The sequence below is a fragment of the Nannobrachium achirus genome (genome assembly GCF_963921795.1).
Source record: "Nannobrachium achirus genome assembly, chromosome: 15".
NCBI lineage: Eukaryota > Metazoa > Chordata > Actinopteri > Myctophiformes > Myctophidae > Nannobrachium > Nannobrachium achirus.
This window is the reverse complement of record NC_137822.1, coordinates 61,155,787-61,171,306: the sequence shown is the minus strand read 5'-3', so window position 1 is coordinate 61,171,306 and position 15,520 is coordinate 61,155,787. Positions and strand designations below refer to the sequence as shown.

Sequence of the window (15,520 nt, the reverse complement as noted above, 5' to 3'; positions counted from 1 at the left end):
GCTACTCAGTACTCACTGTCGAGTGGTGACAGTGCATGAATCCATGCGCACGTTGTGCAACTTTGGAAGAGTTTAAAAGACTTTGGTGGTGTTCTTCCTACTGTCTCCACTCCATGGCATCTCCTCATGAAGAACTTAAATCAGTTGTATCATCATGTTTGTTTATGGGTTGATTGTTGACCGTGCGTGCATTCCTTAATTCCCATGGCTTTATACATGCATTGCGTGCATCGCAAACTGAGACTGAAATGAGAGAGAGACAGAGAGAGGGAGCGGGGGAGCGGGCGAGCAAGTGAGAGAGAGAGGGGGGGGAGGGGGGGGTGAGCGCAAGGGGAGAGAGTCCTATACAAATCATTGAGAGAGGGAATGGGTGATGGCTGTTTTAAGTAATGAGCGCGAGGGGTGAGGGGGGGTTGAGAGAGGGGGGGGGGGGGGGGGGGGGGGGGTGAGCGAAGGGGAGAGAATCCTATATTCGTAATAGAGGTGTCTCTATTTTTATTTTCGTAATAGGGGTCCGTCGGAATAGCGGTGTTTCGGAAAAGGGGACCGTCCCCGAACTACTGTCCTGTAGCCTACTTTTTCCTGTATGCAAACTTCTAATAAAGTATTCAATTAATTAAATCAATCAAAGCTCCGGCCAGTAGGACCACGCTGATGAGTCAATATTGGACCTTATTAGAAATGGGACCTGAAGTACGTGAACCTAATCTAATGCTATATCGATGGATTACGTTTTGGGTTTCATGTAGGCCATTTCTCTACCCTACATTGTTTCCTTGCAAGCCTCGTAGACGCGCTTTTACACACACGGTCCTGAGCGCTCAACTCCAGTGCGCCTTTACGCAGCGGTTGGATATTTGAGTGTTTGAACAATTGGCATAAACAGATGCCATATAGCTATAGTTGGGGTTGGGGGGCATCAGCATTGCAGCTATTTTAATATTTTAACTGAATAGTAGCCTACAGAGGAAATAAAGGAGGGGCCAGTCAATAAAGTAGCCTATTGCATTCTGTAGACGCTGTACACACATTTGGGAATGATTAGGTGCAGAACGGTGCACTCCACAGGGGGCCTTATGAGCAGTGTGCTAATTGTCGAGTCTGGCCGACCATTAATTATTATGCATGAAGACAATGGCCACTGCTATGAATGCCAATATTCCTTCACATCAGAGCCAGACTTCATGCGAGAAGTTTCCTTTGTCTGACACAATGAGCCAGTCGCTATGCCCCTCCTAAACCCGTCCTTGTCCAATGCCAAGTTAGCAACAGATTACAAAGGCAGGTGACTTGGCAAGCTGCCATGGCGGCGTGCATCGGTGTGTACAGAGTCTGGCTGCTAGAAGCTATGGAGTTCGTAACCCCAGGAAATATATGGGAAAACATAACACGATCGGATAAAAAGGCTTTTTATTAAAGAACGCAATGCCGGACAGGATTTCTACATTGCCGGCCAAGGTAAGCTATCGGTTGTGACTTTATCAAACACTTTGTTTGTGAAATTTGAACGTTTGTGTAGTTTGTAGACGCGAACGGATTCACGTGCGCAAACTGAGGTGAAGGTTCACCCAGGACGGTCGTACGTCAGATTATCAACGAGTCGACCGTCCTGGTTCAGGGCTAGATTAGCTCGAGTACACAGCGTTATCAGGGCTAGGAGAACTAACACATTGGACGATTTGGACCAGAAATTATTTTGCTTTACATAGGACTTCCGCCTCTAGTGGACAGTCGCGTCATCGCATCATCTCCGTTCACTACAATGATCAACCGGAGATGACGCGACTGTCCACTAGAGGCGGAAGTCCTATGTTAAGCAAAATAATTTCGGACAAAAATGCTTTTTATTCAACAATCCGGTAGCGGCGTGTAATGAACGTTGTGCGGCGTCAAATTGTTATCAAAGTCGGCTTAGGTAAGCACTTTATTTTTGAAATCTGACGTTCCTAGCTCAAACCGTTAAGGGCTCGATTGCCCACTACTCCTCAAGTTGAGGCGGCACCAGGACGGTCATGTATATGACCGTCCTGTATTCAGGGCTACCAAAAGGGGCTAAAACACATTAGATAGCCCCTTATGAGTCATGGCTGAACCTTAACTTAAAATAAAATAATATAATTACTTAACCTGCAATGCAAGAACATTGTTGTCTATCCACGATATTAATGGACAAGACGTGGCTGACTTTTGCATTGCGACCGGTGAGCTTTCGCCTCGATTTTAAATACTTTGTCATTGTCATTACTCCGGTGACAGATAATAGTGTGTATGTATTTTTCAAATGCAGATTGCAATCCTTTCCTTTTTTAACGCGGATCGGAAAGAAAAGTAATAGCACACCATTCCCGGCCGAACCGCACGTTTTGATGTATATATTGCGGGGGTGGTAAATCGTGCAGCAGTTATTACGTGGGAAGAAGATTGTGAACTAACTATGGCGGATTACAATAAGTGTTTTGCCATTGCATTGCATGGCAGGCACACTTAACTAACTATATAAGTATGGCGGATTACAATAAGTGTTTTGCCATTGCATTGCATGGCAGGCACACTTAATTAAGGTTAAGGACTCTTAATCAAGTCATTTGACGCCACTCACAAGTCTGTACGACAAACGGTTCACGAGATTAAGGGTCACTTCCTGTTTGGTGAGGGGCACTTCCTGTTTGGCCAAATAGGCCCCAATTAAGGTTAAGGACTCTTAATCAAGTCATATGGCGCCACCCACGCGTCTGTATGACAAACGGTTCACGAGATATAGGGTCACTTCCTGTTTGGTGAGGGGCACTTCCTGTTTGGACTCTTAATCAAGTAATTTGACACCACCCACGCGTATGTATGACAAACGGTTCATGAGATGTAGAGGCACTTCCTGTTTGGCGAAGGGCACTTCCTGTTACAGAGGGGGCGGGGCTTAATCAATTACAGCTTTTTTTGCTAGGCAAAAGTATGTCAGAGTAATGTGGGGCCAAAGTTTCTGGTCCCCCATTCAAAGTCAATGGGGGTTTTTGCGCGTCGTTTTTTACGAATTATGTTGCCATGGTAACGCGGATCGGAAAGAAAAGTAATAGCAAACCATTCCCGGCCGAGCCGCACATTTTGATGTATATATTGCGGGGGGTGGCGAAATTTCCCCCATTCTAAGTCAATGGGGTTTTTGGGCGTCGTTTTTTTGCGAATTACGTCGCAATGGTAATGCGGATCGGAAAGAAAAGTAATAGCACACCATTCACGGCCGAGCCGCACTTAATATCTGCCACACGATTCACGCCACCCCCGCAATATATACATCAAAATGTGCGTCTCAGCCAGGAATGGTGTGCTATTACTTTTCTTCCCGATCCGTGTTACCATGGCAACGTAATTCGTAAAAAACTACGCTCAAAAACCCCCTTTGACTTTGAATGGGTTGACTCCGAAAAAAACCCAGAAACTTTGGCCCCACATTACTCTGACATACTTTTGCCTAGCAACATCACTTACACTTTAAAATGCACACACAACTTTGGTCTTTTTCTGGCCAATAGGGATGAGCTGTAATTGATTAAGCCCCGCCCCCTCTGTAACAGGAAGTGCCCTTCGCCAAACAGGAAGTGCCTCTACATCTCATGAACCGTTTGTCGTACAGACGCATGGGTGGTGTCATATGACTTGATTAAGAGTCTTTAAGCTTAATTGGTGCTTCCTTCGCCAAACAGGAAGTTACCTTTGCCAAACAGGAAGTGCCTCTTTATCTCATGAACCGTTTGTCGTACAGACACGTGGGTGGTGTCATATGACTTGATTAAGAGTCCTTAACCTTAATTGGGGCCTATTTCGCCAAACAGGAAGTGCCCCTCACCAAACAGGAAGTGACCCTTTATCTCATGAACCGTTTGTCGTACAGACTTGTGGGTGGTGTCAAATGACTTGATTAAGAGTCCTTATTAACCTTAATTGGGGCCTATTTCGGCAAACAGGAAGTGACCCTTTATCTCATGAACCGTTTGTCGAACATACTTGTGGGTGGCCTTAAATGACTTGATTACGAGTCCTTAACCTTAATTGGGGCCTATTTCGCCAAACAGGAAGTGCCCCTCACCAAACAGGAAGTGACCCTATATCTCATGAACCGTTTGTCGTACAGACGTGTGGGTGGCGCCATATAACTTGATTAAGAGTCTTTAACTTTAATTGGGGCCAAACCGGAAGTGCCCCTCGCCAAACAGGAAGTGACCCTACACCTCATCAACCGTTTGTCGTACAGACCCGTGGGTGGTGTCATATGACTTGATTAAGAGTCCTTAACCTTAATTGGTGCTTCCTTCGCCAAACAGGAAGTGCCCTTTGCCAAACAGGAAGTGCCTCTATATCTCATGAACCGTTTGTGGCACAGTCGATAATGTTAAAGCTAATGCAAAAAATGCCAATGTAAAAAAATCTAACGCTAATGTTAACACCAAAAGAAAATCTAACGCTAATGCTAACACCAACCGCTACACAAGGTTGCACATTTAGCGAGCTGCAGGTATACTTGTCAAAATTGACTCTGTCAATTCTAGTTATTATTATTATTATTAAGTACTAGCCCTTACCCGTTCAAAGATATGAGCTCTGAAATGATGTGCAGTGTGTGAGTTATGGGTTGTGCACTGTGCACACTATATGAGGGATGGCAAGTAACTTTAACTGGTGCTTAAATGATAATATGGAGGAGCATCAATGTAAAAAATCCCCCCCCCCCCCCACACACACACACACAGCTGGTTAAACATGTTGCCTCATGCTAGATGCAGAATAGATAAGCCTCATGCTAGATGCAGAATAGATGGTAGATACACCATAAAAATGCTAATATACAGCACATGATTTGTGAAAGAGACAAACAGGCTTCACAGTTATGTCAGGTGTGTTCATATGCTAATGGTGATGCGATTTCAGATCAACTGCTCCAGCCACTGAGGAGAAACGCTGACACAGACAGACAGACAGACACACACTCAGACATTTGGAAAATTATATGTTTGATGGCGGATTACAATAAGTGTTTTGCTATTGCATTGCATGGCAGGCACACTTAACTATAATTGTATAAATCGCGGCTAAAACTAACTAGACCATATATTGATCATTGGCTCTTAAAATCATTTTAGTCCTTTTTTTGAAAGTCAGGTGTCTATATTAAATGTTTTTATTTCATCGACTAGTGTAGAATAATGCATTCATTGCGATGGGCTAGATTTGGTCTATGTTCCGACCTCATTTCACCCAGTTGAAATGAGGTCTAACCAGAAACCAGACGGCTAGATGGGGTCTAGAGCTCACTGGGAACCTCCCTGTGTGATTAATAGGCCTACAGCTAAATGAAGGGTGCATGTAGCCTACAGTAGGAGTCAGCATGACTGTGTTGTGTTATTGAAAACGACATTAATTAGTAAGGGTTGCTATACAATAGAATCTAGATATTCTTTATAGTCTATAAGTACGGGTAGCTATATAGGCTATAATCTGGTCCCATTTCCCTCCTTTTCAAGCTGTATTTACGGTGCGTTTGTGTAGTCGTCTGGTAATGTGTGGCCAGCTTTAGTGTAGGCCTGGCCTACGTTTCAACTTTCGACTCGGACAAGATAGAGGGAAGGACGAGGACCGTTTCCGTCCTTCTCTCTCGTCCGGATTGAAACACTCTATTGAAACACCGAAAACAGAGCTCCGTGAAGTGAGCTGCAATAGCGTTTCCGGCCTGGGAGAATAATTGCAATAAGCCAGGCTCCAGCCTTCAAAATAAAAGAGCGCTAAACAATGTTTTTTTGTTTTTGTTTGTTTTTTGTTAAATACACACATGTATTTAAAAATACGTGTATGATGTATGTCTCTATACTAGTGTAGGCCTACTTCTAATTGTCCTAGCACATTTTCCAGGTTCTTTCAGATTGAAATTCGTGGTATGCGAGCTATTAAAGGCCACTTAACATGTTAATTCCATTCTTTCTATTGTAATCCATAGAAGACCTATCAATTGGTTGTTGATACAAGTAGGCTACACATAATTAGGTCAAGTTACTTAAAGGAGGACTTCACCACGTTTCAACCTATCTTCATATAATAGCTCCTCACCAATGTTCATGATAAAATATATTTAAAAAAAAATCTACTCAGTTTGGGTCCATAGGAGAGCTAGCTGTGGGTGGGTCAAATCCTTCCACCGGTGACATCATCAATGGGAAATACAAGCTAATAAAAAATGCATGTTTTCTATTCCTGAAAAGTTGCAATGTTAAAGTGGAAGCCATTGTTCTCGTGATAATAAAAATCTAAATATCTTTTTTTCAAAAATATTGTTTAAAAAAAAATCTATCAAACGATGATGTCACCGGTGGAAGGATTAGACAGCTCTCCTATGAGACCCAGACTGAGTAGATTTCTTTTTTTTGCTATTTTATTATGGACATTAGTGAGGACCTATTATATGAAGACAGGTTGAAAAGTGGTGAAGTCCTCCTTTAATTATCAGTTTTACTTTATCTGTTTATTTAGATTGGGCAGATGTAATATATGGTAGTCTACTATAGGCTATATTAATGTAAGTAATGAAAATACACCTTGTGTGCATGTACACCAAGGGTCTTCAACAGGGGGTCCAGGACCCCTAGACGGTCCTCAGAATTACTACAGGGGAAGGCACCAAATCTATGTGTGATAGGACCATTCTTTTAGAATAAATGAACAACCCTCTCATCCCTTTTCTCTTTTCTGAGGAGAAAAATAGCAGATCTACAAGCTTATAGATTGGCTATTTTTGGCAAATAGGTGTAAAAAAAAGGAGACCAAGTACAGAGTCAAAGACAAATCTTCATGTCGGCACTTTTGAGAGTGCACTCTCCGCTAAGCGGGAGAGGTGTAAAATAAAGTGCTGTTGGCTTTCTAGTGCGACCACACCCACAAGAGGAGGTCTCCCTGAACGCGTGCGTGTGTTCAAAGTGCCGACGCAAAAGAGCCGCCTCCCGTCCAGCGCCCACTAGAGTCCGAAAATTGGACTCTAGTGGGTTACTCTTATTCTGAAGAGATCGGCACCGGAAGTCTTTTTGCAGCTAACGCTGAAAATGGCGCCTTTTGAGGCCTTTTTGAGTGCCTGGCTGCACTGGACGGCCTGTAGCAGTAGCAATGCCGCCTTTCCCACTTAGCGGAGAGTGTGGTGTGACAGAGGAGATCTCCCTGAACGCGTGCATGGGTCCAAAGTGCCGACACGAAGAGCCGCCTGCTCTCCAGCGCCCACTAGAGTCTGAAAATGGCGTCTTTTGAGGCCTTTTTGAGCGCCTGGCTGCACTGGACGGCCTGCAGTAGTTGCAATGCCGCCTCTCCCGCTTAGCGGAGAGTGTGGTGTGGTAGAGGAGGTCTCTCTGAACGCGTGCATGGGTCCAAAGTGCCGACACGAAGAGCCGCCTGCTCTCCAGCGCCCACTAGAGTCTGAAAATGGCGTCTTTTGAGGCCTTTTTGAGCGCCTGGCTGCACTGGACGGCCTGCAGTAGTTGCAATGCCGCCTCTCCCGCTTAGCGGAGAGTGTGGTGTGGTAGAGGAGGTCTCTCTGAACGCGTGCATGGGTCCAAAGTGCCGACACGAAGAGCCGCCTGCTCTCCAGCGCCCACTAGAGTCTGAAAATGGCGTCTTTTGAGGCCTTTTTGAGCGCCTGGCTGCACTGGACGGCCTGCAGTAGTTGCAATGCCGCCTCTCCCGCTTAGCGGAGAGTGTGGTGTGACAGAGGAGGTCTCCCTGAACGCGTGCATGGGTCCAAAGTGCCGACACGAAGAGCCGCCTGCTCTCCAGCGCCCACTAGAGTCTGAAAATGGCGTCTTTTGAGGCCTTTTTGAGCGCCTGGCTGCACTGGACGGCCTGCAGTAGTTGCAATGCCGCCTCTCCCGCTTAGCGGAGAGTGGTCCAAAGTGCCGACACGAAGAGTTGTCTCCTGTCCAGTGTCCAATTTGTAAAGGCTATGCACTCTATTGAACAGCATTTCTCCATTTATATATTTTTTTATGTTATTAAAACTTTTTTATTTCACCCAAAAATATAATTATCATTGTGTATGTATGTTTAAATGCTTAATCTTTGTTTTGAATGTGCATATCCTGGGTAAATTAATCGTTTTTCAACATTTTTCAATTGGCTGAGGGGTACTCTTATTCTGAAGAGATATCCTTATATTCGCCAGCTTATATTCGCCAGTTTCACACAACCCGCTAAGGCAGCTCACTTCACATAGGCGAAAACAGCAGGGTGAACGAACAGCGTGTATCAAAACATGACGATACAGTAATAAGGTCTGTGTTATACGTTTGCGGTGCCACAAGCCTTTGTGTAACTTGTGTCGGACAGTAAAGAGTGACAGGATTTCTCGTTGTGAAAACGGGAGAAATCCATGAAAGTTTTAAGTTTGTTTGTGCGGGCTAATGCTAAGCTAAGAGCTGCGTGTATCAAAACATGACCAGACTAGGGTGACCATATTTTCAGCCACTCAAACCGGGACGCGAAACACTGTTGCCTAAAACCGGGACCCTAAAAGCAATGCGCACGTTACTGCGCACGTGCGTGCCCTTTCTCTAACGTTCGTGCACGCGCACACACGCACCGCAGGTGCCTTTGTATTTGATGTTATGCTTTTGAAACTGATATTATCCTAGATAAAGTACTATGTTCTATCCGTCTGTCCTTCAATGTTATATGAGATCAGTGGTGCTTTGGGATTTTTTTTTCCGGGCGGACGGTCATTTATTGACGTCACGTGCACGCGCGTGCACGCGCCTCTAGAGGCTATTTAGATAGAAAGGATGTCAGCAGATCTAATGGTGGGAAAACAATAGTTTTCTAGTCTTAATAACATTTGCATTGTTACTTAAGATTCTATGTTCTACTTTATTTTAATTCATTTAGAAAATACAGCGCTGCAGTAGGATAGAGAAACAAAGTTTGCCTTGAACGAATCTCAAACACTAAATACCACAGTAATATGGAGCCATGTTATGAGGACAAACACACATCGACACATGCACATGCAGTCACTGCTGGAAACCTAGGTGTTAAAGTAGGCTATATATCCATATGAATAGAGGCTTGAGGACGCTCACACATTCACCACTAGAAACCTGTTATGCATAGTAGTAGCCACTGATTAAAGTATTGCTTGTAGCCTAGTTATCGCGGATTCTCGGGGTGGGGGGTTGTCGCGGCTCTCGCGGGGGGGTATGCACGCGTTTACACGCTCATGCACCGTTCGGTGCCGTCCGTGCGCGTGCATGTGGGGAAATATTTCCGGCCACACGGCGTCCGGTCGCGTCCGGCCCCCAAAGCACTACTGTATGAGATATTAAAGTGTGGTTCCTGTGGAAATAAGCCTCGGCTTTCTAGGATCTCCTTTTAGTTGACCTTGTACCAGTGATTTGTACTGTCATGAAACTGTACTTTTTTCTATTGCAAACTTCTAATACATTCTTCAATCAATCAAAACAGGCAGTGAGTGATTGACAAACAGGCTCAGTGTTGAGTTCAGACACGCAATGAATTTGTTCATGTTTTCTGATTGGTTAGGTGAGCATGTTTTCATGAAAAGAACTAGCCGCAAATTGCAACTCTCGATTTTTTTATAATCGGATGAATCTAGGGTTGCAATACCTCCCAATCCCATAGGCAACCAATGCATCAAAACAGTTTTTTGCTATCTGATTGTATTAAACAACGTCAAACTCACCAATATTTCGGCTGTATGGAAAGCTTGCATAATCCTCTTTCTATCTGCAAAGTGTTTGTTTCAGAAAAATACACCGTAAACATGTTATGATTAATTTTCTGTCAAGAAATCCGAGCAGACATGGTTTATTTTCTAAGTGTTGAACTTCGGAAGCGCTCGTCTTCTATAACGCAACGTCCCACTGCCTCCTGCATTATGTGACATTTAGAACCAGGTGGTCACAGGACCGTTGAGCGATTTCCCACAAGCGCTTCCAAACACCAGGACTTAGAAAAAATAATCACCTGAACCAAATTTCTTGATAGAAACTGGCTCATAACATGTCTATGGTGGATTTTTCTGAAACAAACACTTTGCAGATAGAAAGAGTAAATTCCAAGCTTTCCATAGAGACTCAATATTGGTGAGTTTGACGTTGTTTAATACAATCAGATAGCAAAAAACTGTTTTGATGCATTGGTTGCCTATGGGAGGTATTGCAACCCTAGATTCATCCGATTATAAAAAAATCTAGTGTTGCAATTTGCGGCTAGAAAAGAACATGATAAATGTCTATGCAACCACTGAAAACAGCTACTATTATTTTAATTCTGGCGAAAACCCAGACAATTTTGTAGTGAATGTTGAATTCAGCAGCGAAGTGTGATGTCACTTCCGTGAAATGGCGTGAAATGTCGCCCTCTACGGGGTTCATGCTGGTATTGTTTTGTATTCAAATCGCCATTGAGGAATTTGCGATCACCGCATATAAGAACTGTGTTAAAAATATAAACACACCATGTGCGCGGACATGCTCTCAGCGACAGTCTGTCCCAGACACGAGTGTCTCTCTGTAGTTTCCAACATTTAGGACAGCGTTGATTACATTTTCTCTGACAACAGGCTATATCAGATATGAATGAATATCATAAACTATGCAGAACCCCCCCGCTGACAGAAACGCGCCCATGGTGTGTTTATTTTTTTAACACAGTCCTTATATGCGGCAATCGCAAATTTCCCAATGGCGATTTGAATACAAAACAATACCAGCATGAACCCCCTAGAGGGCGTCATTACGCACAAATGACGACATGGCTTCGTTTCTCTATACCGGGACATATTAGTGTTTTAGAGAAATTTGTCGGGACATCGGGACACGCAGCTTGAAAACGGGACTGTCCCAGGTAAACCGGGACGTCTGGTCACCCTAGACCAGGCTGTCTCGTTGTGAAAACAGGAGAAATCCATGAAAGTTTAAAGTTTGTTTGTGCGGGCTAATGCTAAGCTAAGGAACATAGAATTATGTATTCATTTTCCCCTTAATTGATTGATTTAAGACTTTATTAGAAGTTTGCATAGGAAAACGTACAGCTTCATGACGGTACAGTTCACTGGTACAAGGTCAACTAAAAGGAGATCCTAGAAAGCACTTGGCATAGGCCTATTTGCACAGGAAACCATAAGTATCTCACATAGCATTGAATGACGTATAGAACGCAGTACTATGCAGTATATCGTCAGGAAAAAATAAAAAATAAGACAACAGTGCAAAAAATATAGCTGTAGATAATTACAAAGAACGGTCAGTGGGAAGGTAAAACTGGGCTAGGTTTATTTTTTACCAGTTACAAGTGTTTTTTCAGGGCGATTTTAAATCAGTTAATATTAAAGACACACGTGCAACACACATTGAAATGAAAAAAGAAGAAAAAAATATTGTTATTGTTGAAGTTGAGTTTAAGTGTTATTCTTCTTAACAAATCCTGATGATAAACTGTGGTATTCTATTCTATTAGTTTCATTCCAGAGTCTGTGGAGTCCAGACTGCAGGTGAAACAAGTAGGAACCTGAACACCAGCCAGAGCTCAGTAAGTTGTTTCACTGTCTCTCTCCTCCTTCACTTTTTTTCAAAGGTGTTTATACCACAGATTTTCTTTTTAGCTCACATCGTTACATGACGCAAATATTCATAGCTTTCTTTTCACCAGACCAAAGGCAGCTCCACAAATCATGTTCAGCCCAGATTTAACTCTTTAAAAAGGCTCTAATTCGTTCTCCTGCAGTCTGCTATACCACCAACATGTAGAACGCCCTACCGTAGGCCTTAAATGAGAGAAAATCCCTAGACTCTTTCAAAATAGGTCTGAAAGGTCACCTACAAACTAGGGATGTTAATCGACGCATTATTTGCGAATCGACGCGTCGTATATATATATATATATATATATATATATATATATATATATTCGTCAGATGTTAAAACAATAATAATTTTTTTTTTACAAACAAATCCTTTCCTAAAAAATACAATCTCAGTCTGGTTTGCAGCTCATAAACACATGAAAGATATGCCTATACTATCTCAATTTTCTCCTATATGGGGTAATGAACAGTTTATTCCGGCCAGAAACGATGGAGGTTTTAAGCTGTGGCATATTAATGGTATACAGAAAATAATGGACCTCTATGAGGTCCAAATGTCCTCATTTGAACACTTATGTCGGAGATATCAAATTCCTAATGGACATTCTTTTTAAATATTTACAGTTAAGAAGCTTTATGTCAAAAAAATGTGACAACGTGATGTGTGATGTGTATATAGCATGTTGCTTGCTAGTGCTACTTGCTAACCAAAGAAACAGGCAGAATAGGAGCACTACGAACTAGTAATCAAACACAACATAACATCCCTGCTACTGGTGTTAGCGAGATCGATACGATCGCGATTTACCGCATTTTACCGCGACGCGATGTGCGGTACGGTACGGCGCTGGTGGCGGCGGCACATGAGTTCTGGGAAACCCCCACCCACACTGATCACAAGACGCTGATTCACGATGCTGATTCGCCGTACGGATTTTCGAACGAGGAAGGCCTCTTCAATGAGAGCAATGCTAGACCCCTGAATCGCCAAAATAAATTTTTAAAGGGGTGTGGCTAGCGATTCAGGGTCTGGAACTAGGCTAGTGTAAAAGCACAAAAGCAGACAATTAACACAAGGCTTGAATTACTTCAATATAAATGGTTAATGAGAATGTACATAACTCCTGTCAAATTACATCATATGTCCACAAATATCACAGATGTCTGTACTAAGTGTTCAACTGAGAAAGGTACTTTATTTCATTGTATGTGGGAGTGTTCTAAGATGCATTTTATTTGGAATGAAGTCATGAAATGTCTGTCGGGAATCTTTGGAATCACAGTTCCACTAAGTGCTTGGAATCTATCCGAAGAACTTCATACAGCCAGCAAAATTAACACAAATCGTAGATTTTGGTCTTCTCCAAGCTAGAAGGGTGGTGGCACTATGCTGGAAAAGGGTTGATGCCCCCACGCTGAGGATGTGGGCTCTATTGGGCTGGAGAGACTGACTTATATAATTGGGGGTAGACAGAGTGATTTTGAACAGCTTTGGGAGGTGTATATGGGTGCTGTGGAGACCTGAAATAGTGTGCATATTCACAATGGTAAATAGAAAACGAAAATAAATAATAATAATAAAAAAAAAGAAAATGATGTTAACAATGTCATCTGAATTGTTTTTATTTTATTTTCTGGTATTTCATTTTGTAAACAAGATGACTCTAAATGGGCATTTGCAGGGGGTAGGCTGTGTGTGGAAGTGAGTGAATGGATGTAAGTGTATTGTATTGTGTTGTGTGAAAAAACAAAAATAAATAAATAAATAAACATATATTTTTTTTTTAAAAGGGGAAAAAACACATATTGGCCATTTTTACACTTTGTTAATGTTAACAGTTTCTCAGCTACGTGGATAGCCTAGTTCCAGACCCTGAATCCCTAGTCACACCCCTTTAAAACATTTTTTGGGCGATTCAGGGGTCTAGAATTGCTCTCATTGAAGAGGCCTTCCTCGTTCGAAAATCCGTACGGCGAATCATCGTCGTGAATCAGCGTCTTGTGATCAGCATGGGTGCGGATTTCCCAGAACTCATGTGCGTTTCCAAGTAAACCAGCACCGTCGCCGTACCGTACCGCGCATCGTGTCGCGGTAAAATGTGGTAAATTGCGGTAAAATGCGATCGTAGAACACCAGTAGCAGGCATGTTATGTTGTGTTTGATTACTAGTTTGTAGTGCTTCTATTCTGCCTGTTTCTTTGGTTAGCAAGTAGCACTAGCAAGCCACACATAACAACACTACTCATGTGTTGGTCAGACGGTGAACCAAAACGGAATTTACCCGACTAGGTCATTAAAAATGAAATGAGTGATAATGATCGAAAAAAAAAAAAGAAAAAAAAAACGATCGCCACCCCTTCTCTGTCTCACCACCCGTCTAACCAATTGAATCATTCTTCTCTGCACATGAACCGGAAGTGCTTCTGGTCACTATCCCTTCTCTATACCAAATTTTCCGTTCACTTTCATTGGAGGAGGAAGCGTTAGCATAGCGCATCTCGGGGATGTTTTCGACCAGATCAAAGTTGTCACGGGGTCTTCATATCGATATTTTGGCACTATACGTTTTGCTGTGCAGCTCATGTCTAGAATGACCGATGCTTACAAGCTGTACCGTGTTGTAAAGGTGACAAATCAACGATAAGAATTACATAAAACACAATACAATTTGGTATTATTATAGGGGAGATATAATTGACCAAAGTCAAGTTTCCTTTCTTTTTGTGCTGAGAAATATCAACAGGGAAGCTGTATGGCTCCTAAATAAGTGACGTTTTTGATGATGGAATCTTTTCAATCTCTATGTACACACCATTTTAACCTCCCCCTCCCCTCCCCTCCCTCTCTGTCTCTCTCTCTCTTAGGAGTGACGTCCCAGCCTTCTCAGACCTTCTCCTGTTCTGAGAGTCCATACACCCTCACATCTCAGGTCTTCCTCCATAAACACAACAACCTCTACTGCCAAATGCAGAGGAATGGACACATCAACCCAGCAGCCTGTGAGAAAACCACCAGCTCAACAACCAGCCAGAAACGAGGAGACACTGATGGCCCAAGATCCTCTGGTCATCATCGATATAAGCAACCTGAAGAACTCAAGACTTACATAGACATCATGAATCATCAACCAAATGGAGAGAATCACTGTGAACACTGTGACAAGACATTCCGTTGGCCATGTGAGCTGAAGATACACCAACGTGTCCACACTGGAGAAAAACCTTTCCAGTGTAAACATTGTAATGAGAGTTTCACTCAGTCAAGTTCCCTGAAGGCACATCAACGTGTCCACACTGGAGAAAAACCTTTCCAGTGTAAACATTGTAACAAGAGTTTCTCTTTGTCAACAAACCTGAAGACACACCAACGTGTCCACACTGGAGAAAAACCTTTCAATTGTAAACATTGTAACAAGAGTTTCTCTTTGTCAGCAAACCTGAAGACACATCAACGTGTCCACACTGGAGAAAAACCTTTCCAGTGTAAACATTGTAACAAGAGTTTCACTGAGTCAGGTTCCCTGAAGACACATCAACGTGTCCACACTGGAGAAAAACCTTTCCAGTGTAAACATTGTAACAAGAGTTTCACTCATTCAAGTTCCCTGAAGGAACACCAACGTGTCCACACTGGAGAAAAACCTTTCCAGTGTAAACATTGTAACAAGAGTTTCTCTTCGTCAAAATACCTGAAGAAACACCAACGTGTCCACACTGGAGAAAAACCTTTCAAGTGTAAACATTGTAACAAGAGTTTCACTGAGTCAGGTTCCCTGAAGACACATCAACGTGTCCACACTGGAGAAAAACCTTTCCAGTGTAAACATTGTAACAAGAGTTTCACTGAGTCAGGTTCCCTGAAGACACATCAACGTGTCCACACTGGAGAAAAACCTT

At 42.9% G+C, this 15,520-nt stretch overlaps 1 protein-coding gene across 1 annotated transcript in view; it reads left to right on the top strand.

Moving 5' to 3' along the window:
- The window catches only part of LOC308299989 (uncharacterized protein), a gene marked incomplete at both ends in the record, with an annotated part of 35,945 nt that extends 21,211 nt beyond the window's left edge, over positions 1-14,734 (top strand). The window contains one exon of the mRNA XM_080743755.1: positions 14,554-14,734. Within this exon, the coding sequence (XP_080599881.1) occupies positions 14,554-14,734 (181 nt within the window). The remainder of the gene's footprint in view (positions 1-14,553) is intronic.
- Between the last annotated feature and the right edge of the window lie 786 nt (positions 14,735-15,520).